This window comes from Hemitrygon akajei, chromosome 2 (assembly GCF_048418815.1).
Source record: "Hemitrygon akajei chromosome 2, sHemAka1.3, whole genome shotgun sequence".
Classification (NCBI taxonomy): domain Eukaryota; kingdom Metazoa; phylum Chordata; class Chondrichthyes; order Myliobatiformes; family Dasyatidae; genus Hemitrygon; species Hemitrygon akajei.
The window spans coordinates 36,892,249-36,918,185 of NC_133125.1; the positions used below are offsets into that span (position 1 = coordinate 36,892,249).

The following is a 25,937-nucleotide window of genomic DNA, read 5'->3' on the forward strand; positions in this document are numbered from 1 at the left end:
GGTGTCTTGCCGGAAATGTTTGATGGAATTAAGGTCAGGGCCTCTGAAGGGCATCACTTTCCTTCATTTGAAGCCACTCCATGGTTGCTCTGGCAGCTTTGCTTTGGGTCGTTGTCCTGATGAATGACGAACATCCTCCCCAGTTTAAGCCTTCTGGCAAAGGCTAACAGGTTTTTATCCAGGATCTTTATATTTAACAGCATTGATCTTCCCAATCCCTGCTGCTAAGAAGCATCCCCATAACATAACGCTACCTCCACCATACTTAATTTTTGGGATAAGTACATAAGACAACAAGATATAGGAGCAGAATTGGGCCATTTGGTCCATTGAGTTTGCTCCTCCAATTCATCATGGTTGATCTACTTTCCCCCTCAACTCCAACCACCTGCCTTTTCCCCATATCCTTTCATGCCCTCACTAATCAAGAATCTATCAACTATTAACTCTGCCTTAAGTATATCAAATGATTTGGCTTCCATAGCCACCTGTAGCATCAAATTCCACAGAATCTCACTCTCTGGTTCAAGAATTTCTTCCTAATCTCCATTCTAAAAGGACACCCCTCTATTCTGACTGAGGCTGTGCCCTCTGGTCTTGGACTCCCCCCACCATAGGAAACATCCTCTCCACTCTCTGAGGCCTTTCAACATTTGATAGGTTTCAATTAAGTCACACCTCAATCTTCTGAATTCCAGTCTGCAGATGCCCAGAGCCATCAAGCGCTCCCCATATGACAAGCCTTTCAATCCTGGAATAATTTTTGTGAACCTTCTTTAAATCCTCCCTAATGTCAGCATATCCTTTCTTAGACAAGGAGCCCAAAACTGCTCAGAATATTCCAAGTGAGTGCTTTATAAAGCCTCAACATGACATCCTTGCTTTTGTATTCTAGTCCTCTCAAAACAAATGCTAACATCACATTTGCCTTCCTCACCACCAGCTCAACCTGCAGATTAACTTTCAGGGAATCTTGCACGAGGGCTATCCTCTACGCCTCAGGTTTTTGAATTTTCTTTCCATTTAGAAAATTCTACCATTTTATTTCTTCTACCAAAGTGCATGACCATATACTTCCTGACACTATTAAATCTGCCACTCCTTTGTCCATTCTCTTAATCTTAGTCCTTCCATAGGTTTGCTACTTCCTGAAAACTACCTGTCCCTCCACCTGTCTTTGTATCATCCGCAAACATGGCCACAAAGCCATCAATTCCATCATTCAAGTCTTTGACATATAACATAAAAAGAAATGGTCTCTACGCAGCCCCTGTGGAAAACCACTAGTCACCGGCAGCCAACCAGAAAAGGCTCTCTTTATTCCCACTTTTTTTCTTCTGCCAATCAGCCAATGCTCTATCCATGCTAATATCTTTCCTGAAATATCATAGGCTCTTAATTTGAAAAGAAGCCTCATGAAGCACCTTGAAGCACCTTGTCAAACCTTTTGAAAATTCAAGTACACAACATCCACCAATTCACCTTTGTCTCATTCCCATCTAGATATGTCCATATATGGCTTCCTCTACTGCCATGATGAGGCCAAACTCAGGTTGGAGGAGCAACACCTCATCTACCATCTGGGTAGCCTCCAGCCTGGTGGTATGAACATTGAATTCTCCAAATTCCAGTAATTCCCTCCCCCTCCTCCTTCCCCTATCCCAGGTCCCTCTCTGCCTCTCTCCCCTTTTAACTTCCTGCTTCTTTATCTCTACAGTTCTTTCATGCTTATCCCCTCCCCCTTCCCCCCTTTATCTTTCCTCTGATTGGTTTTCCACCTGACACCTCTAGGCCCTAACCCCTCCCTTATCTCAATTACTGGGCTTCGGCCCTCTCTTCCCCCCCCCATTCCTGATGAAGGGTCTTCGCCTGAAACGTTGGCTACTCTTTTCTCACGGATGCTGCCTGACCTGCTGAGTTCTTCCAGCTTTGTGTACGTACGCTTTTGTCTATACTGCTTGTAATTTCTTCAAGGAATTCCTACAAATTTGTTAGGTGAGATTTTCCCTTAAGGAAACCATGCTGGCCTATTTTATCATATGCCTTCAAGTACCCTGAAACCACATCCCAAACAATTGACTGCAACATCTTCCCAACCATTGAGGTCAGACTAACTGGTCTATAATTTCCTTTCTTCTGCCTCTCTCCACTTTTGAAGAGTAGAGTGACATTTGTAATGTTCTATTCTCTGGAACCATGCCAGAATAAATTGATTCTTGAAAGATCATTACTAATGCCTCCGCAGCCCTCCAGCCACCTCTTTCAGAACTCTGGAGTGTATGCCATCTGGTCCAGGTGATTTATCTACCTTCAGACCTTTCATTTTCCTAAGAACCTTCTCCCTAATAATGGCAACTTCACAAACTTTTGCCCCCGATACTCTTGAATTTCCGGCATACTGGTAGTGCCTTCCACAGTGAAGATTGATGCAAAATACTTATTCAGTTTACCCGCCATTTCCTTCTCCCCCATTACCTTTGTATCATCATTTTTCAGCATCATATCCTCACTTCTCTTTTATACTTTGTGTCTGTGAAGAAATTTTCGATATTTTTAATATTATTGGCTAGCTTACCTTTATATTCTATCTTAAACTTCTTTATGGCTTTTTTAGTTGCCTTCTGTTGGTTTTTAAAAGTTTCCCAATGCTCTAAGATCCCCAATAATTTTTGCTCTATTATGTGCCCTCTCTTTTGCTTTTATGTTGGCTTTGACTTCCCTTGTTAGCCAAGGTTGCCATCCTGCCTTTAGAAAACTACTACTTCAATGGGATGTGTATATCCTGCATCTTCCAAATTTCTCCCAGAAATTCCAGCCATTGCTACTATGCTGTTATCCCTGCCAGTGCTATTTTCCAATCAATTTCGACCAGCTCCTCACTCATGTCTGTGTAATTCCCTTTACTCCACTGTAATACTAATATACCTGACTTCAGCTTCTCCTTTTCAAATTGCAGGGTGAATTCTATCATATAATAATCACTGGCCTCTAAGGGTTCCTTTACCTTAAGCTCTCGAATAATTTCTGGTTCATTGCACAACACCCAATCCAGAACCCTAGAGGGATCGACCACAAGCTGCTCTAAAAAGCCATCTTATAAGTATTCAAGAAATTCCCTCTCTTGGGTTCCAGCAACAACCTGATTTTTCCCTATCTTTCTGCATATTGAAATCCTCCACGACTGTTGTAACATTGCCCTTTTGGAATGCATTTTGTATATCCCATTGTAATTTGAAGAGCACATTTTTTTTTGTAAGTCTGTATATAACTCCCGTCAGCATTTTTATAACCCTTGTTTTCTTGGCTCTACCCAGAGTGACTCAACACCTTCTGACCCTATGCCACCATTCTTATGATTTGATTCATTTTTTTATCAAAAGAGCAATGTCACCCACTCTGCCTACTTAACAGTCCTTCCGATACAGTGGGTACCCTTGGACATTAAGCTCACAGCTATGATCTTATTTCAGCCACAGTTAGGTGATACCCACAGCATCATACCAATCTGTAACTATACTACAAGTTCATCTACCTTATTCCGTACAGTTTTGTATTCACCCTTTTTAATTTCTTCCGCCTTTTGGCTGCTCACTCTCCCCTTTGTGAATTTTGTGGACCCGATCTAAGACATCCTGATCCTGGCAGCTTGGAGGCACCCACAGAATTTACAACCACCTTGCCTTTCCACAGTCCAAAAGCCACAAGTCTAGGACTGTGTGAAAGACTCTTCACTTGCCTGAATTGCTGCTACATTGCTGAACATTCTAGGTATGCTATGTTGGTGCTGAAATGTGTGAGGACACTTGTGGGCTGCCCCCCAGTACATCCATAGTTTGTGTTGGTTGTTAATTCAAACAATGCACTTTACTGTATGTTTGATTTACATTTGATAAATCAATCTGATATGAGCAATAGATCATTTGCTAACAAGGAAATCATGATATGGGGTCATTATAGTAATGTGGTGCTCAGCTTAAAGATGCTCTACTGCCTCACAAATGGTAGAGCAAACTTAAGGGTCTAAATTCTATATCCCTGTTATTTCTGCTATTCCTCCACTATCATACTCAGAAGGCACAATAATATCCAGGAGAAAGCAATGTTCTTGGTTAGTTTCCTCCTTAGATTCTTCTTCCTTCATCTCTTCTACTTACGACCTCCCAGCTTCTCACATCATCCTTCCTCCCTCATCTACCCATCTTACCCCTCATGTGATCTCATCTATCACCTGCCAGTTTGTACTCCTGCTTCCACCAACATCTCCTTTCCAGCCTTGATGGAGGGTCTCAGCCCAAAATATCAACGTTTTATTTCCCTCCATAGATGCTGCCTGACCTTCAGCATTTGGTATGTTTTGCTCTTGATTAGTTCCCATTTACAGTGCCTATAAAACGTATTCACCTCCTTTGGACATTTTCATGTTGTATTGTTTTACAACATTAAATCACAGTGGACTTAATTTGTTTTTTTTATGCTGATCAACAGAAAAAGACCCTTTCTTGTCAAAGTGAAAACATCTCTACGAAATGAAAACACAAAATAATTGATTGGATAAGTATTCAACATCCCTCTCCCACTTTAATATGACACATCAAATCATCACTGGAGCAGCCAATTGGTTTTAGGAGAATTAGTTAAATGGAGATCGGTTTTTAGAGACCTGTGTGCAGTCAAGGTGTTTCAGTTGACTATAGTAAAAATACATCTGTATCTGGAAGGTCCAACTGCCAGTGAGTCAGTATCCTGGCAAACACTACATTCTGAAGACAAAAGAACATGCCAAACAACTGTGAGAAGGTTATTGAAAAGCACAAATCAGGAGATGGATACAAGAAAATTTCCAAGTCACTGGATATCCCTTGGAGTACAGTTAAGACAACCATCAAGAAATGGAAAGAACATAGCACAACTGTAAATCTGCCTAGAGTCGGCTGTTCTCAAAAACTGAGTGGCAGGCAAGATGGGGACTAGTGAGGGAGGCCACAAAGAAACCTATGATATATCTGGAGGAGTTATAAGCTTCAGTGGCTGAGGTGGGAGAGACTGCGTATACAATTACTGTTGCTTGAGTGCTTCACCATTTGCAGCTTTAGAGAATGCCACTATTGAAAACTACCATGAAACCTCAGCTAGAGTTTGACAGAAGGCATATTGGAGACTCTGAGGTGAGCTGGATGAAGGTTCTATGATCTGATGAAACCAAAATTGAGCTTTTACGCTGTCAGTCTAAACACTACATTTGGTGTAAGACAAACACCATACATAATCAGAAACGCATCATTCATACCGTGAAGTATGGTGGTGGCTGCATCATGCTATGCAGATGCTTCACTGCAGCAGGCCCTGAAAAGCTTGTGAATGTAGAGGGTAAAGTGAATGCAACGAAATACAGGGAAATCCTAGAGGAAAACCTGATGCAGTGTGCAAGAGAACTGTGACTTGTGAGAAGATTTGTTTTCCAGCAAGTCAATGATCCCAAGCATAAAACCAAAGCTACACAGCTACAACAAAGTTAATGTCCTCGAATGGCCAAGTCAGAGTCCAGACCTCAATCCAATTTAGAATTTGTGACTGGACTTGAAAAGGACTGTTCACTCATGATCCCCATGCAATCTGACAAAGCTTAAGCAGTTTTGTAAAGAAGAATGGGGAAAAATTGCAGTGTCTAAATGAGCAAAGCTGATAGAGACCTATCCACACAGACTCAAGGCTATAATTCTGCCAAAGGTGCATCTACTAAATACAGACTTGAAGGGGGTGAATACTTATGCAATTATTTTGCATTTTATATTTATAATTAACTTGGATCACTTTGTAGAGATCTTGTTTTCACTTTGACACAAGAATCCGTTGATCAGTGTCAAAAAAAAGCTGAATTAAATCCACTTTGATTCAAAGTTGTAAAACAATAAAACAGGAAAACTTTGAAGGGGAGTGAATACAGTACAGTGCCTGCAACTCCTACCTGCAAGTAAGGGAGCAGGTACGGGGGAACAATTTCTGAAAATACCCCATAAAGTCCAGTGGTTGACAAAAAATTTTGAATTTAAGCAATAAATGCCAAATAAAAGTTAATCCAGTGAAGTGTGAGACAACATGGTCAGGATTCTACAAGGTAAAAGAATATATAAAAATAGTGGGAAAGTTAATGGAAGGTATTCTAAGGGACCAGATATGAGTATTTGGATAGACATGGACTAATTAAGGATAGTCAGCAGGGCTTTCTGCATGGTAGATCATCTCTAATCAATCTTGTAGAGTTTTTCGAAGAAGTTACCAGGAAAGTTGATTGAAGGCAAGGCAATAGATGTTGTCTACATGGACCTTAGTAAGGCATTTGTCAAGATCCTGCATGGGAGGTGGGTCAAGAAGGTTCAGTCACTTGCCATTTAAGATGAGGTAGTAAATTGGATCAGAGATTGGCTTTGTGGGAGAAGCCAGAGACTGATGGTAGACGGTTGCCTCTCATACTGGAGGCCTGTGACTAGTGGAGTGCCACAGGGATTGGTGCTGAATCCGTTGTTGTTTGTCATCTATATCAACGATCTGGATGATAATGGGGTTAACTGCATCAGCACGTTTACGGATGACACGAATATTGCAAGTGTAGTAGAGAGCGAGGTAGACTGTCATGGCTTGCAGCAGGATCTGGACCAGCTGGGAAAAATGGGCTGAATCATGGCAGAGAGAATTTAATGCAGGCAAGTGTGAGGTGTTACATTTGGTATGACTAAGCAGGGTAGGTCTTTCACAGTGAATGGTAGGGTACTGAGGAGTCCAGTACAACAAAGGGATCTCGGAATATAGGTCCATAATTCCTTAAAAGTGGTGAAACAGGTTGATGGGTCCCTAAAGCTTTTAGCACATTGACCTTCAAAAATGAAAGCATTGAGTACAGCAGATGGGATGTTATATGGAGTTGTATAAGACATTGGTGAGGCCTAATTTTGAGTATTGTGTGTGGTTTTGGTCACCTACCTACTGGAAAATGTAAATAAGGTTTAAAGAGTATAGAGGAAATTTACAAGGATGTTGCCAGGTCTGAAGGACTCGAGTTATATGGAAAGATTGAATAGGTTAGGACTTTATTCCTTGGATAGAGCGGAACAGGTGGATGTCGTAGACTTGGACTTCCAGAAGGTATTCGATAAGGTGCCATACAAGAGACTTATAAATAAGATATGGATGCATAGAGTCGGAGGAAGTGTATTGGCGTGGGTAGTGGATTGGTTAACCAATAGAAGGCAGAGAGTTGGTATAAATGGGTGTTTCTCCGGTTAGCAGTCAGTGGTGAGTGTGGTGCCGCAGGGGTCGGTGCTGGGCCCGCAGCTGTTTACCATTTATATGGATGATTTGGAAGAGGGGACTGAGTGTAGCATAGTAAAATTTGCTGATGACACTAAACTGAGTGGAAAAGCAAATTGTACAGAGGATGTGGAGAGTCTGCAGAGGGATATAGATAGGTTTAGTGATTGGGCCAAGCTCTGGCAGATGGAATACAATGTTGGTAAATGCGAGATTGTCCACTTTGGAAGGAATAATAGAAGAGCAGATTATTATTTAAATAGTGAAAGACTGCAGCATGCTGTTGTGCAGAGGGACTTGGGAGTGCTTGTGCATGAATTGCAATAAGTTGGCTTGCAGGTGCAACTGGTTGTTAAGAAGGCAAATGGATTGTTGGCCTTTATTGCTAGAGGGATTGAATTCAAGAGCAGGGAGGTCATGCTGCGACAATACAGGATACTGGTGAGGCTGCACCTGGAGTACTGTGTGCAGTTCTGGTCTCCATACATGAGGAAGAATATACTGGCTTTGGAGGCAGTGCAGAGGAGGTTCACCAGGTTGATTCCAGAGATGAATGGGTTAACCTATGAGGAGAGATTGAGTCGCCTGGGACTATACTCTCTGGAGTTCAGAAGAATGAGAGGGGATCTTATAGAAGCATACAAAATTTTGAAAGGGATAGATAAGATAGAAGTAGGAAAGTTGTTTCCATTGGTAGGTGAGACTAGAATTAGGGGACATTGCCCCAAGATTCAGGGGAGAAGATTTAGGACAGAGATGAGGAGAAACTGTTTTTCCCAGAGAGTGGTGAATCTGTGGAATTCTCTGCCCAGGGAAGCAGTTGAGGCTTTTTCACTAAATATATTTAAGATACAGCTAGATATATTTTTACATATATTTTATGGAACATAGAAGATTGAGAGGATTTTTGTTAGAGGTTTCCAAAATTATTAGGGGTATAGATAGGGTAATTGCCAGCAGGATTTCCCCACTGAGGTTCGGTGGGACTTAAACTAGAGGTCATGGGTTAAGACCATAAGGCATAGGAGCAGAATTAGGCCATTTGGCCCATCGAGTCTGCTCTGCCAGTGAAAGATGAAAAGTTTAAGAGGAAAGTGAGGGGAAACTTATTCACTCCGAGGGTCATGAGAGTGTGGAGCAAGCTGCTGGCACACTTGGTTTATGAAAGTTCGATTGCAATGTTTAGGAGAAGTTTGGATAGCTACATGGATATGGAGGGCTGTGGTCCTAGTGCAGGTTGATGCGGGTAGCTGTTTAAATGGTTTGGCACCTGCTTCTATGCTATACATTTTTATGACTCTCGTGGAATAATGATAATCGTCAAAGAACATGCAATACAAATACAAATATTTTATTGTCACCAAACAATTGATACTAGAGCGTACAATCATCACAGTGATATGTTTCTGCGCTTCGTGCTCCCTGAAGTACAAATCGAAGTAAGTATAATAAAAATTTAAATTATAAATCATAATTAGAAAATAGAAAAGGGGAAGTACGGTAGTGCAAGTCAGGTCCAGATATTTGGAAGGTACTGCCCAGATCTGGGTCAGGATCTGTTCAGCAGTCTTATCACAGTTGGAAAGAAGCTGTTCCCAAATCTGGCCGTATGTATCTTCATGCTCCTGAACCTTCTCCCAGAGGGAAGTGGGACAAAAGGTGTGTTGGCTGGGTGGGACTTATGCTTGATTATCCTGGCAGCACTACTCCGACAGCGTGTGGTGTAAAGTGGGTCCAAGGTTGGAAGATTGGTTTGTGTGATGTGCTGGGCTAGGTTCACGATCTTCTGCAGCTTCTTCCAGTTTTGGACAGGACAACTTCCATACCAGGTTGTGATGCACCCTAGAAGAATGATTTCTATGGTGCACCTATAAAAATTAGTGAGGGTTTTAGGGGACAGGCCAAATTTCTTCAGCTTTCTCAGGAAATAAAGGCACTGGTGGACCTTCTTGGCAGTGGACTCTGCTTGGTTAGACCAAGTCAGGTCATTTGTGATATTCACCCCGAGGAACTTAAAGCTTTTGACCTATTCCACCTGCGCACCACCGATGTAGATGGGGTCGTGTGGTCCGCTACTCCTTCTGAAGTCAACAACCAATTCCTTCGTCTTGCTGACGTTAAGGGATATGTTATTATCTTGGCACCATGCCACCAGGTTCTTAATTTCCTCTCTGTACTCAGACTCATCATTACTCAAGATACGGCCTACAATTGTGAAGTCATCAGCAAACTTATATATTGAGTTTGATGGAAACTTGGCTACACAATCATGGGTGCACAGTGAGTACAGCAGGGGGCTCAGTACACAGCCTTGTGGGGCACCGGTGCTCAAAGTGATTGTAGAGGAGAGCTTGTCCCCTATTTTTTACAGCCTGAATCCTGTCTGTGAGGAAGTTGAAGATCCAGCTGCAGATCTGAGTGCTAAGACCCAGGTTCCAGAGCTTAATTCAGGTGAAGTAAGGATTTATAAAATTGGAAGGAACCAGTTCCCTCAGCAAAGTGACTTAAAACAAAGGTGCTTCACTTTAAAGTAATATAAGATGAAGCAAATATACATTAAAGCATTGACAGATAGATAGATTGATAGATAGCTGGAAGTTGTGGACTGGAATAGATGCAAAGGCAGAAAATCTCAGTAATTTAAAAAGTGTCTGGAGGTTAATTTGAATTACTACAATCAAACAAGCCGTGGTTCGAGTGCTGAACGATGTGATTAGCTTGGATAGCTCCTTTTGACCGACATAAATGGTTCTTGTCAAGTGAATCTTAGGTGATTCCATTACATCACCTAGGTTTGAAAAATATGCTACAATTGCTGTGTGAAGCTCTTGGAACTCCTCATCCAACGGTCTTGTAGGAGTACTACAGGTCTTTAGTTGTTCAGGACACCATCATCGTTTAAAGTAAAATTACAGGTGGACATTGTAAGTTGATCATGCCTCTGGCTACATATTATCATTATTAATTTTCTTGTAAGCTTCTATTATATTTTTATTCTTAAACTTGTGTGCCTCAGCCCATTTGTTTTTAAAAATTAACTCTGTTCTTGGTAAGGGGTTTTGCTCTACCACTGGGCTTTCAAAGTTCAAAATAAATTTATTATCAAAATACCATATACAACCCTGAGATTTGTTTTCTGAGGGCATACTCAATAAATCTATAGAATAATAACCATAACAAATTAAAAGACCACACAACTAGACCAGAGTGCAGAAGATAACAAACCATGCAAATACAAAAAGAAATAATAATACTGTAAATAAATCAGCAATAAATATTGACAACTTGAGATGAAGAGTACTTGATAGTGAGTCCATTAGTTGTGGGAACATTTCACTGATGGTGCAATTGAGGTTGAGTGAAGTTATCCCCTTTGGGTCAAGACCCAGATGGTTAAGGGGTAGTAACTATTCCTGAACCTGGTGATGTGAGTCCCAAGGCTCTTGTCCCTTCTGCCTGATGGCAGCAGCGAAAAGAGAGAATGACCTGGTGGTGGGGGGGCTGGTGTCATGAGCAAACTTGAATATGGAATTGGAGCTGTGCGTAGCCACACAGTCATAAGTGCAAATCGAGTTGAGCAGGGTACTAAGCACAATGCCTTATGGTGCACCTGTGCTAATGGAGATTGTGAAGGAGATGTTGCTGCCAGTGTGATCTGACTGGGATCTGCAAGTGAGGAAACGCAGATTCTAATTGCAGAAGGGGGTATTGAGTCCAAGGTCTTGGAGCTTGTCAATGAGATAATTAGTTACTATTAACCTCTCACTGGACATGGATATTTTTAAACCACAAGTGATCCTTCCAGGAGGTTGTTTGAAATGTAATGAAGGATTGCAAGGATCGTCAACCAAGGCTTGTCTCTCTTCTGGTTATTTGTGCAATGATCATTAATGCTGGCAGCAGTTGTAAGGATTATATAAGGCTTGTGGTACAAACTACAAACATAATTGCTAACTCTTGTATTAATGAGTTTATACAGTTATTATTTCATTCATATCTCCAATAGTTTATAATGCATCCAAAGTGAAAATATTATTGTTTATTTTATCACATTTCTTTTTCCTAGAAAATTGAAAATGGAAGATTTGCCAAATTCAAGTACTTTTTTCACAAAAAGATAAATGACTCAGACTTGTTTATGATCACAAAAAGGTAAGATTTTAAGTCATTAGACAAGTTTAGAAAATCTGCTTGGAAAACTGGTATGTTTTCAATCCACATTTAGCACTTTAACTTAAAAACCAATAGTACACATCCAAAATGCTGAAAACAAGAAAATATACAAATTTTCCCACATCAACCATTGTTTTGCATTATTTTCACCATTTTAATCTTTGAATGGAACTTAATTTTAACTGAATTACCCTAACTTGTTAGATGAGAATGCTATCAAAATTAAATGACCTATCCCATAAATGGACTTCTCTCTCATTCAATACAAAGATTGCCTTTTATCTGTCCAAATTTATGTAAACATTGTAAGATGTAGGAATGGAATAGAAATCCCTTGCCATTGCATTCCAGTTTATTGTAATCAATTATCTGCACTATAGTGGTGATGATTTCATTCATCATTTGCCTGATGATGACCATAAGTCAGTTTCACAAATGTATTTAATATTTATCAAACAAATAACTCCTATTTGGTACAAATGGGATAATTATAATCTTTGCCATAATACTGGCATTATTAAAATAAGTATTTCTACTGCACTAACCCAACATAAAAATTGATTTTGAAGCATAACAGCTCACTTCCTGTCCCATTTGTGGAAACAAGTCATTCTCAATCCCAGTGGTTTGCCCAAGATTATCTTATAAACCAAAATTGCATCATTGCACTTGCTGATATGACCTATCTTGCTTGATCCCTACAAGTCTTGTATCCCATTGTTCAATGACTGAAACAGTCGAGATTCCACAGCCCTTTAAGAGCTAATCTACAAAACATTGTTTCTCATGTCAAATCAAAGGAAAAAAATTTCAAAATCTGTCAACAATTAACTAAAAATTAAAAACTAAATAATGAGGCTAAAAAAGGATTCATCCCCTTTGTAATTACTATGCTAACTTTCCTCAGGTGCAGTATACTGTTACCTTATCAACTCATCCAATTTGCTGTTGTAGAAAATCGGAGGATCACCTGTTTTCAATGAATTCATAAAAATAAATGCACCCTCTGCCTGTAAGGTCCAACAATATAGTAGATTGTCAACAGAACAAACCAAATAGAAGACAAAATAGCGTTCAAAACAAATCAGGGAAATGATAATAGAAAAGCACAAATCTGGGGAAGGGTACAGGGCCATCTCAAAGGCACTGAACATTCCTGAGTTCAGTGCAGTCTATTGAGAAAATGTGGGGGAAAAATATGAAACCACAGCCACACTGTATAGATCGCCCACCCTCTAAATCTAGGCACCAGAGAAGAATGGCACTTGTAGGAGAGGCAACTGTAATGCCAATAGTCACTTTGTGAGCTGCAGAAGTCAGTGACTGCAGCTGGAGATGAAGTTTGTGGCTCCACAATTACAAGAAAGGTAATAGGGAAAGAGAGGCAACGAAGAAGCCTTTGTTTTTTTTTAAAGCATATCTTTGCCTGTAAAGATGTGGAAGGTCTTGGTTGGAGGAGACAAAAGTAGAATTTTATGGCCTCAACACTAAGTGGTATGTGTGGCGTAAATCTAATACTGCACATCAGCAAGGTAACAGCATCTCTACTGTAAAGTATGGTGGAGGTAGCATCATGCTATTGGGGATGCTTCTTAGCAGCAGGTATTGGAAATCTGATCAGAATTGATGGGAAGAGGAATCCTGCTAAATACAGAGATGCTGAATGAAAAGGCTTAAACTGAGAGGAAGTTCATCTTTCAGCAGGACATTGACCAAAAGTAAATTGTCAGAGCAACCATGGTGTGGCTTCAAACAGAGAAAATAAATGTCCTTGAGTGGCCTAAAGATTGCTGTCCACCACCCCCCCCTAATTAACCTGGCACAGCATGAGCAATTTTGCAAGGAGCAAGATTTGCCCATTCCTCCATCACATTGTACAAAGCAAATAGAGACTCATACAAACAGTAATAAAGGAGAGAAAAAATGTAGATACTGGAAATCCAAGCAACACACAAAAAATGCTGTAGGAACTCAGCAGGCCAGGCAGCATCTATGGGAGAAGTGTACATTCGCTGTTCTGGGCCTCAGACTGTATTCTCTTCCATAGATGCTGCCTGACCTGCTGTAATAGTGTCGTGGTTACTTGAAATGACCTGGAGACACAGACAATTCTTCAAGAAAATTAAACCTTTATTTGCAAACAAAGGCTGAGGCAATCAATGAACTTGTCACCGAAAGCCCACTGAGCTCTGGTGTACAGCATTCTTTATAGTAATTTCTTATCTCAGTTACATTTCGGTTTCATCAGCATACCCAATCAATTTTTAATTGCATATCATCTATATATTAACTAATCAATCGCTCTTGCCTAGCCCACGGTACGTCACCATTGTTTTTCACCCGTTCGCATTGGGGCCTTATTCGTGGCCAAGATTATGTTTTCCAGACAACCTCCCTCACATTACATTCCTGCTCGCAGCATCCTGTCCGCCACCGTTATCTCGTACTAAACAAAGGCTGAGTGTAATACATGGGATACATTTCAGCTAATAGTGCTGCTAACCAAACAGGTGTTCTGTAAGTGCCATAATATGCAGCTAAGAGAGTACAAAGTATCTAGTGAAAACAACACATAGCAAAATGTGTCTAGTAAAATAATACATATTAATATTCAGTACCTAGAAGTGAGTACATAGTATTGTAAATAGCTAATACATAGTGGTTATGTTGCAGGTATATATAGTGATTATGTCAGGTATATTTCTCAATAATAGCTGGTTCAACTAAGTAGTGAGTAAAGGGAGGTGAATACTTTTGAACTGCTGGCACTAGGTTTTTGAATTTTTATCTTTTCATGCTTTACCATTTTCCCTGGTCTTGGAGCATTACTCTGAGGAAAGAAAATAGCATGTGATTCACAAGTAAAATTTCAGTTAAATTGTAATACTCACCTATGTGAATTATTTTACGAGGCACTGTATAGTGGAAAGCGAAAGCATGAGCCAGCCTGGATATTCATTAATATATTTCCTCATTAAGTTCAATTCAATTGTTAGAAATTGTATGCTGTCAATTCATGTTTACAGAATGATATGCTAAATGCTATTAACCATTAATGTCTTGGTGTGTCTTTTGTTAATCTGTTCCACCAAAATTTATTTTTTCCAGTGGTGTCTTTTTTGTAACACAAGGAACATTTGGTCAGTTGACCTGTGAATGGCAGTACAATTTTGAAGAATTCACTAAGGAGCCTTTCATTGTTGATGGGAGGAGGTTGCGCATTGAAGCCAAAGTAAGAAAATGATGCTTAATGTTACTTGAAGGATTATGAAACAATACGTTTTATCATGTTGGTTTCATTTACATGTATATAGTTGTCATCAGGAAATTGCAACAATTCATTCAAACCTATCTTTGTCTCCCTCTTATAGGAGCCTTATTCTGTTTACTTTAGATATTTTATACAACTGTAGATCATAGCTCTGAGTATGTTTTAACTCAAAACTAATGACAATGACAGTGCATTTGAAAAGTGTATTCATTTAATCTAATCATTAAGTATTCAAATATCATTCCTGTTGCAGCTTGCACAATTCCTCTTCAAGTAACTTACAACTTCATGTTTAGTATGGCTACATCAAATGTTAATACACAGCCAACTGCTTTGTCACCAAGTTTGCAGCCTTGGGACTGTTTCATTTCAAATTCACTGTGATGGAATACTTGCTTTCAAACATTTTTGTTTCCATCACACTCTAATGTAATCTCTTTATTGCCAATATTCTTGTTTAACTGCAAACCCTCCCCTGCATAATCCTTCAATTTATCAACTTTCAAATCTGTGCTGCTCTTTCTCAGTTTGCATCTTTACCAGTAGGTTACTACTCCTGCTGTACTACTGAAATGACCCTAATGCTGTAGTTATTACACTGTGATGTATTATATTTTTCTCTTGCCACAGCTTGAAAGTAACTAAGTGTACCATCTTATTGCAAAGCCTCTCCTTCCTAGACTAGTACATAAATTTTATTTTACTCTTTCCTATTTAACTATAACCAAGTGCCTGCAATGGCTTCTCCTGCTACCATGCATCTTAAACCAAGTAATGAATCTATGGCCTTCTCAAATTTCTAACCTATATGTGGTTGTCTTATTTACAATAATTTTGCTTCCAGACTTTTCCAATACTTTGCTAGTCTTGCATCTATTTTTAATTTATGCTCATCTAAAACCCTGTGACTTTTGGCCTTTGTGTTCATTAACTAGTAGTACAGCAGTTTTAGCTCTCCAGCCTTCCATGGCCCCTTCCGTTCCTACCTATATAAATCTCCCGTATCTCTTTTAAAACGCTGCTCCCTCTTTCACTAAACTGTTAACAGCTATTGGTTCTTTCTTTGATATTTTGTGATGTTTTAATACATTATAGAAAATGTATAAAGTAAGAGTTTTAAAATTAGGCTTGTCATATTTTACAGGCAACTGAAGAACACATTGCTTTGTATGGGTTATTTATTTTAGTTTAACATCTACCCTATTTTATTAAAGGAACGGGTCAAGTCAGTTTTCCATGCAAAAGAATATGGAAAAATTGTTAATTTCCGATCTGAAAATGATGCAAAGGTATTGTTTCTTTTTTAAATTGTACATTGTTTATAGTAAGACCCACTGAAATTTTCAACAGTGAACTGATTTTTAAGTTTAATACCTTCATGCCCCCTTGCCTGCCTTTCTTTGTATGATTTTGATTCTGAGATTCCATTGCTGTCAAACTTTGAGTGTTGAGATTGAAGTTAGAAAGAGTATAAGTGTCTGTCTTTGTTGAGTGAGTTATGTGAACAAGTGCAACCTCAGACTAGAGGATAGGATTGCAAGTAATGGTCCTAACTCCAAGACACCATGAATTAACTTTTTTTTAAAATCACAATATGGTTAACTAGCAAGTCCCCAGGAAGCATGGGAAAGAACAGAACTGAGTAAGTTTCAGAGGAGTGTGGCCAACCAGAGGTGAGTTCAAAAGGAGTGTGAGAAGTGAAGCCCTGCTGAGTGGAAAGTGTATGAGAATAAGGGTGCAGAGCAAGTATCTGGTGAACCAAAGGATTTCTGAATGATCAGATCTATTTACTCTTTAAATAACTTTTTAAATGGGCCACAGTTGCCATAAGTAAAACAAGAAATTAGGGATGTTCAACTGACAAATTAGAGTGAATTATATGTAATTGAAAAATAACCTTTCTCATGGTGAGAATTCCTGCATTTACTCCATTTCCTTCTATGCTCTCCCTCTCTAAATTTCTCTTAAACATAGTTATTTATATTTGACTCCACCACCTCCTCTGATAGATGTACAGTATATTAAATAAATACTCATTTGAAATTCCTTCATCTCACCTTAAATCTATATTGTTTTTCATACTTTTACCATGCAAAAAGAATGATATCTATTCTATGTATACCTCTTAAAATATAACATTCCTAAAAGCTCACCCCTCAGCTCCAGGTTAAACAAGTCCTGTCTGTATCTCCCCATAAATCATGTCTTTCAATCTCTTTCATAAATCTCATCTTTTTACAATGCAAATGTACAGTATCATTTCTTTAATGTAATATCTGGAACTATTCACAATACTCGGAAGTGTGATTTAACAAATGTCTGGTGAAGTCACAATGTATCATCCCAACTTCTATAATTTAAGCACTAACCTATGCGGCCATCACCATTCTATCTACTTTTGTTGCCACTTCCAGGGAACTAGAACTTGATCTCGAAGATCCTCTGTTCACCAACGTTCTTCAGCACCTTACCATTTATCAAATATATATTGTTACCTATCTTCCCAAAATATATCCATTAAAAATGACAGGATCAAATTCTATTCTGCTCATACTCCACCCAAGTTAGGGGTGGAATTGGGAAACTAGCAGGTAAATGATGGATGCAGGCAGAGGGAATAAAAGGAGGCAGATGGAGACAGATGGTGGACAGTAATAAGCAAGAACACAAACTGACAGTTTTGGAATCCACCTTTACCTCTCCTCGGAGCATTACTCCCCCTCTTCTCTTTATATCCTATCTCTGTCCTGAAGCTTGATTTCAGCAGGAGACATTAACAATTCCTCTTTCCCTAAGCACCAATGAGGGTCCTAGCACTGATCTATGCAGAAAACTACTGGCCACTGACTTCCAATAAGTATCCTACTACCTTTTTGACTATTCTAAATACCAACTATTACTCTTTAACTTAATTAAAACTACCATCTCATATTAATTGAAATAAATTTTACTTTTAAATCAAAAATCTTACTGTTCTTTCTTCCTCGCCTCCAGTGGATTCTGGAAAAATTGCAAGAAGTGAGAGAAAGTGGCACACATGATCAGCATCCAAGACGTGAATGAGTGTTGAAAATTTCATAACAATTACATGTGTTAAGTAGAATTTAAATTACTAAATGAATTGTATCTAATTGAACAGAAACTTGTACCTATCTAGTGGAGTAATCAGCAATATGGGATAATGTAATCCATTTTAATTTATAATTTTGATTTGTATGTTTTAGTTCCTCTATTCAGAAATAGTAATTAGAATTTAAAACCCTCAACTGTACAATAACTATTATTGTAATTTTGTTTTATTGAATGGTTAAGATCAATCAGGTACGGAATCTTAAGCATGGAATTATTCTGGATTCCTCAGAGTAGAATTGAACCATTTTCTAATAAATGTGCCAACGTTTTCTTCATAGTTGGGCTTCTGAGCTCTATTCAGAGACTCAATGTCATGTTACTACGTAACATAAATAACTAGAGGAATACAGATATTTGACACCTACTACAAAAATTCATAGAATGAACTGAACTTGTTTTTAAGGGAAATATGCATTACATATTTAAATATAGTAAATAAATTAATTTTTTTTGCAGAACTGGGAAGAATTAGTAAAACAACTTAATCGTTTATTGATCAAATACCCAATGCCCTTTTTGATTATTTCCATTACCTTTCAATAGATCTATATACAAAATTATGTATCAAAAATTGATATGATTACCTGATGTATTCTTGTAAATACTTAATCATGCTATTTATACACAAAGCTCTTAAAAGTTGTATTGCAATTGCAGTGATGTTTTAAAGGCCATCTAAATCAATTTGACAGTGGAAATTCCAACTGATCTAGACATTTTCTTTCTATGTTTAATCTACTAAGTACAGTATAATAGGATCCCTAATGTATTTTAAAAAATCATAACTTTTAAAGATTTTGTCAACTGATGTTTTCAATAATTTTTTAAATATTAATTGCAGAATGCTCTGCATGCTCCAATTTGTCTATCTCAATGTTTTCAATGTAAGCGTTAAATACATTTGGGAGTGTATATATGAAAATAGCATCTTTATTTGAATTTGATCATAGATACCTTTGAAAATCAGTTTTATTAATTTCAATTAAGTTTAATTTTTATATGGATCATAATCATGCTTAACTTGTTTTAAATTGTCTTAAATAATATGCAATTTTCTACAATTTCCATTATGTAGCTGCACTTTGGGGAAAAATGTGAATATAAGAATTTTGTGCTTTTTAATTAATATAAATTGGTAGTTAAATCTGATGCAGCAGGTGTTATGCTAATTACTTTCAGAAGCATCATCTACTAGGAAAGAAAGTATAATTTAGAGGGAGGGACTGGCTACATTTTTGCAAACTTGCATTTAAGACAGTATTTTGCTCTCCTTGTCTATGTTGACTTGTCTCAAAAGGAAATGAAAATATGGTGTAGGTTGGACAGCAAGAGCAGAAAACCCCACAGGTTTCAGACCAAAGGCTTTTTCTGAAAATGTTCCATAAAATAAATCCTACACAACTAATACTAGATAGATGAATGGGATCAGTACAACTTATAATTCCACAAATGTACCCTTCCAACAATTCCACACTTTTTTTTTCAAGAATTCTTGACTTTCATTGTGCTTGAAATCAGAATTAAATGTTGCATATTGCCATGTTATGGCTCCCCGTAAGTTAAGAACAGCTGAATAGAAATACAGTACTGGTGTTATCATGCATCCTTTCAATATTGACAGCATGTGCAGTTAAATGGCTATTTTGATCATTTGTATTATCAAAGCTTATTTTAATTCCTAGCATTGTTCAGTTTGCTAAGTTTAGGGGGGCAGGTGTCATTCTATACAGTGGTGTGAACTTATTATCATAACCTTGAGTTCAAATTCCAACATAACTCATAGGGAATATAAATTTATTTAGTTAAATATGGAAGAGAAGCTATCATCACATTGTCTATGAAACCTACTTGTTTTAAAACCACATCCACTTTCCCAAGGGCTTTTGTGCTGGGGTGGTAAAAAATGTGTTGTTCTGATATAATTTGTCCTAAGTACAACGTCACAATCACAACTTAACTAAATTTTAAAGGCAATTAGGGATGGGTAATAAATGCTGGCCTTTTCAGCCACAATCTGATCACTTTAAAGGTACACAGACATTCATGGATTTAGCTGAAAGCAACCTACCCAAGGTTTTGAATGGATCAGATGAAAAGTGGCTGTTAGTACACTTGGAGGAATGGAGAATGGAGAATTTTTCTGCACTGACAGCAGATGGGGGGATGGTGAGGAGGAGATAAGATCTGCTTATTTGTTCTTTCCAATAAATGAGTATGGCATCAGGAAAGAGTGAAAATTTATTTTGTTCAACATCTATGCACCTGCAAGTACAAAGTCATGCAATAAGGCCCTAGAGCCTGAGAGTAGTTTATAAATGTTCTTACCTAATCACAAGGTAAAATCTACTCTCTCAGCTTGCAGGTTAGACCATGAGAATGTTTGTATCAAGTAGCAAAGTCTTCCTTTCCAAATTCTGTAACTAGGAAAAGGACCAGTTGATATTTTCTTTGTGCTATGCAATCTACTGCAGAATAAATGTCAAATTCTCAAATTCACCCTCCCATTAAATATGCATATACATTAATTCAGGTGTAGAAGTTAATGTAAATCATTTGCATTATGATAGCTCGGTTAATGGAAATATGACATGAACTGTTTTGTTTACAGATGTATCCTTTCAACAACCATTTTTATCTATTAAACAATGACAAAGTTAAACAATTAAGTCATGATTTATTATTTGAGCTGCCTCAATTTTTTTAAAACTTTATACTGCACCATGGGTGCCTTTGAACAACAGTAAATTTTGTGAAATTTCATGTACATTGCTAGTGTACTGCAATGTAGTCTGCATTATTCATAGTGTATTTCTTGCCAATAACAGAGCTGCATGAATATCTGACAAAGTATGTTGTAGACATTAAATTATTACAAGCTTAACTTTAAGGGACAGTTTTCCCTCAGGAGAATTACAAGCTGCACTGTATCCAAATAACTTGAGCATGTAATGCCCAGGTGTAGAAATGTAAATGGTTTCACATGATCTTTCCTGGTTTTCTTTGGTTCGTGCAATGAATGAATTAAAGAACCTAGGCTAAAATTCAACCTACTACTTTTTTTGGAAATGCTTTTCTTTGTAGACTAGGTATTACCTTGAGTATATTTAAATAAAAAGTCCTTGAATACTCCAAACAAGTGTGTGGTGTATTGCCAGAGCAGTTTTGTGTACATGTCTTAATGTTTTTCACTTGGTTGTACTTTTTACCAGACTCTTCTAAATGTGCAAAGCACAGTGGAAAGTAGAAAAGGAATTCAAATTATAAATCCATGTGAAGGATTTTGTCATGCTGTGCTTAAAGTCTGCAAACTAAAAGCAAAGATTGCACATTGTTGAAATGACATTAAAACTAATCTTGGAAAGACACAGTTGAGGCAGGATCTTTGGAGAAAACTTGAAATGGTAGTTGTTTTAGATGTTGTTAGACCTCAGTTCCCATTTGTATATACTGCAAAATCATAAATCACATTTCTCAACAAAAGTAATATTTGATTCATTAGTGTTTTGTATTTGAATTAATTCAAAGAGTATCGCAGGAAAAGAACCTCAGTTTGTAACAGACCATGGTCAATGTACTTGGCGAGTAGGTTGCACAGGCCTGCTCAGCCTCTAAGACTCAAGTAAAAATTAAATCCTCAGTTAACAAGGATACACTAAACAGTTATGGTTTAAGCAGTGTCCAACTTTGATTATATCAGCAAACATGAGGAAATCTGCAGATGCTGGAAATTCAAACAACACACACAAAATACTGGTAGAACACAGCAGGTCAGGCAGCATCTATAGGGAGAAGCGCTGTCGACGTTTCGGGCCGAGACAGGGCCGAGCCTGGCCTGCTGTGTTCTAGTTACAGAACCTGGGCCTCTACCTCCCTCTGCAATTGGATCCTGGACTTCCTAACTGAAAGACCACAATCTGTGCGGATTAGTTATAATACCTTCTTAACGCTGACAATAAATACTGTTGCACCTCAGGGGTGTGTGCTTAGCCCACTGCTCTACTCTCTCTATACCCATGACTGTGTGATAGGCAAGAGCTCAAATACCATCTATAAATTTGCTGATGATAGAACCATTGTTAGTAGAATCTCAGATGGAGACAAGAGGGTATATACAGGAGTGAGATATGCTAACTAGTGGAGTGGTGTCGCAGCAACAACCTGGCACTCAATGTCAGTAAGTCGAAATAGCTGATTGTGGACTGCAGGAAGGGTAAGACGAAGGATCATATATCAATCCTCATAGTGGATCATAGTAGATAGAAGTGGAGAGAGTGAACAGTTTCAAGTTCCTGGGTGTCAGTATCTCTGAGGATCTAACCTGGTCCCAACATACCAATGTAGTTATAAAGAAGGCAAGGCAGCAGCTATACTTAATTAAGAGTTTGAATAGATTTGGTATGTCAACAAATACACTCAAAAACTTATACAGATATACCTTAGAGGGCATTTTGACAGGCTGTATCATTGTCTGGTATGGGGGAGCTACTGCACAGGACCGAAAGAAGCCGCAGAGGGTTATAAATTTAGTCGGTTCCATCTTGGGTACTAACCTACGAAGTACCCAGGACATCTTCAAGGAGCAGTGTCTCAGAAAGGCAGCATCCATTATTAAGAACCTCCAGCACCCAGGACATGCCCTTTTCTCATTGTTACCATCAAGTAGGAGGTACAGAAGCCTGAAGGCACACATTCAACGATTCAGGAACAGCTTCATCCCCTCTGCCATTCAATTCCTAAATGGACATTGAACCCATGAACACTATCTCACATTTTTAATATATGATTATTTCTGGGTTTTGCAGTATTTTAATCTATGCAATAGGTATACTGTAAATTGATTATTAATATCTTTTTTCTTCTGTATTACCTATTGTATTGAACTGCTGCTGCTGTTAAGTTAACAAATTTCATGACACATGCTGGTGATAATAAACCTGATTCTGATATATAGAGTGGACAGCCAGAGATCTATTCACAGGGCAGAAATGGCTAATAGGAGAGGCACAATATTAAGGTGACTGGAAGAAAGTATAGGGATGATGTCAAAGGGTTTTTTTTTTAAATCACACAAAGCAATGGGTGCATGGAATGTGCTGCCAGGGTGCTGGTAGAGGCAGATACATTAGGGATATTTAAGAGATTCTTAGCTAGGATGAAAGTAAAATGAAAGGCTACGTGGGAGAGAAGGATCAAATTGCTCTTAAGAGTAGGTTAAAAAGTCAGCACAACAGTCTGGCTGAAGTTGTTTGGCATTCACAATACACAAATGAAGTGTAAGTATTAAGTCAAATGTAAATTCCTTTCAATGGCATGACTCAAATGACATACAATATTACATCATTGATCCTAGTCTTTCTCAAGAAAACAGGATGAAACATAAAAACAAAGTTTGTTTAATTTCAGTATAAACAGCAGCATTATCAAATATGAAAGAATTTTTCAAAATACATTTGAATTAATTATTGACCAATGAAACACCACAATAATAAAAGAATCTTAACAATGTTTGGTGGTCAAATGTTAACATTTAAAAATTAGAGGCTTTTTGATTTTTGTACAGAGTGAAATATACACATTTGGCTAATCTTTTTTTAAAAAGTTAAAAATATATTGGAATTGTCATGTAGCTGAAACACAGATAATAAAAGTGCATTGAAATACCTTCTAATGTCTATTTCAGCACCTGAAAAGATGGTATTTTGCATCTGATTGTAAATGGGAACAGTAACTTTCTGCACTCTGTTCAGTATTACATTATAGTATGTATGTTTAGGTTCTAATCCACAACTGCCAAACACAAATTTAAAAATAAACTATTTCCAACTGGAAAAATGACAGCTTTACAAGCAAAATTAGATGGTTGCTTCAGGCTGGCATGTTTTTTCAGAATGCAAAGTGGCGCTGCCCATCACAGCATGACTGGTATAAAATATTGACATCATGTGCTGAAATATGCTTACAAAATAACTTAATACAATATACAGTGGTGATATTGATAGTTTGTTTTTATCCCCACAAAATATAAAGAACTGGAACATAAAGAATCCCATGATTATTTTTGATACAGTGGTATATGTAAAACAGAAGTTGAGTGCAAGTAAGAGGACTTGGGAATTCTGGTGTCAGTGAAAATCTATTTTTATTCTAAACACAAAGATCCCAGCATAATCATAAATAACTCAACCATTATCTTTCACATGTAATAAAATATATTTCAGAAAAAAAGTGAACACAATTTCACCATCCATAGGAAAATGTGAATTATTTGGTTATTTACATCAATGCAACCTAAACTCTTCATTTGCTTCCTAAATCTTCAATACTAATCACATTTCTCTTCTTATTGGGAATTAACTTGAACTGAGAAATTTTGAAACCAGGGATTCCAGAACTGACCTTGAATCTGTTCTTTTTTTTTCTTACCCCTAACTGATAGTAGCACATGAACAGGAAGCTTTAATTTCCACAGCTGACAAAGCTATTATCTGGACGGAAGTTTGACCATGCAAAAAAACTGGCAGTCCGAAAGCTAAAGTGAGGAGGGTTAAAATTTAATATGTTTTAATTTTATTATACTTTATTTGGTTTGAAATTCCTCTTCTTTTCATGCATTATTCAAGCTTAACAGAAATGGGAGAAGGAGCAGGCTGCCAATCTCATCCTGGGAGGCATATTGACAACTTAAATATTTCAATAAGACCATCAGTCTCTTACTTAATCTGCTTCACAGATTTGAAGATGGATAGCTATGTTACACATACCTTTAAAATCTCAAGCTATAAGTAATCTAAAGCAACGTGGACCAAATTGTAACAGAAAATGCATTTGCTGCATTGGGTCAGGAAAAGTTTGTGTTCTCCTCTGTCTGGACTCCCCTAAAATTGTCACTCAAGATCAAATTAGCCATCAGACCTACCTGGGCTTGCAACCTTTTCCAGAGTGTTCGCCACTGAAGTGGATGATACGCTTGACATTTACACTGACTTCTGAACATAGAGACCATTAGATCTAAAGGTGCCTAATGTGGGATTAAAACCACACATCAGGCAAGTACACCCATGAAACAACATATACATAACTTTTCCCTGTTAATATTTTGGATGTTTCTTAGATTTTTTAAAATATGGATTTCTTATAGCATGAATGATTAAATTAGATCCAAATAAGCAGAACAAATTTGTTCACTTTGAATGAGGAACGAGATTACACAGGGCCCACCAGGCATTGCAACTTGATATGTAATTCTTTAAATATTTATGGTGTAATAAAAAGCATAATGACTGCAGACAAGTGCATTATGCCAGGTACATTTCATGGAATGATATGGCAAAATACAGATTTTTTTTACAACTGAAATTCAAATTCAATGGCAATTTAATGATATTCAAAAACTATTGCATAAACTAAAAATTAATAAAAATAGATACAAGTGTTGAAATGGAAAGATTATAGTGACCTCATATGTAAAACAGCAGTGAATTGAATTATAAAAGTCAAAATGAGATTAATGGCAAAAATGTGCACTGTCACTTAGAACTTCAAAACAGTCTTTTTTTTTATCTTGCACTCCTAAATTGTCAGGGAAAACCTGTACAGTTGAAATTGCTGATAGTTATCCTTTCAACAAATATTCCTATTTAACCACGATAAACAACTTACAGGGCTAAAAAATAAAAGTGCTATATATATAGATATGCATATATATATATATATATATATAGGATACATATTTACAAAGGCTTGCAAACATTGATGTACCAATGTGTAACTCCTTTCAGTAGCTGGTAGAAAAATGTCCTATCAAGCCTTGTTTCTTCCATGTTTTACAACTCTAGTATTAAGGTACATACCACACTGTTTAGGAACACAGGCCTTTGGAATTGGCAAACTAACGTATATTTCACCTTGTCATATAAACCTTTCACCTGTTGGAGGAAAGCATTATACACCATTCTTTGCTAATGAATTCCATTAAAATTTGTCTGAGGTGGTAAACCGTGTATTTCACATGTTTACTGCAACAACTTATGCTAGTATTTAAATGTTGAAGGTATCT

The 25,937-nt window shown here is 37.7% G+C and overlaps 1 protein-coding gene across 1 annotated transcript in view; it reads left to right on the forward strand.

Moving 5' to 3' along the window:
- The window catches only part of vps13a (vacuolar protein sorting 13 homolog A), a 345,233-nt gene extending 324,690 nt beyond the window's left edge, over window positions 1-20,543 (forward strand). Inside the window, exons 69-72 of the mRNA XM_073070330.1 lie at window positions 11,372-11,457; window positions 14,587-14,710; window positions 15,964-16,038; window positions 17,744-20,543. Coding sequence (XP_072926431.1) covers window positions 11,372-11,457; window positions 14,587-14,710; window positions 15,964-16,038; window positions 17,744-17,812 — 354 coding nt within the window. The 3' untranslated portion in view covers window positions 17,813-20,543. The remainder of the gene's footprint in view (window positions 1-11,371; window positions 11,458-14,586; window positions 14,711-15,963; window positions 16,039-17,743) is intronic.
- Window positions 20,544-25,937: the final 5,394 nt, after the last annotated feature.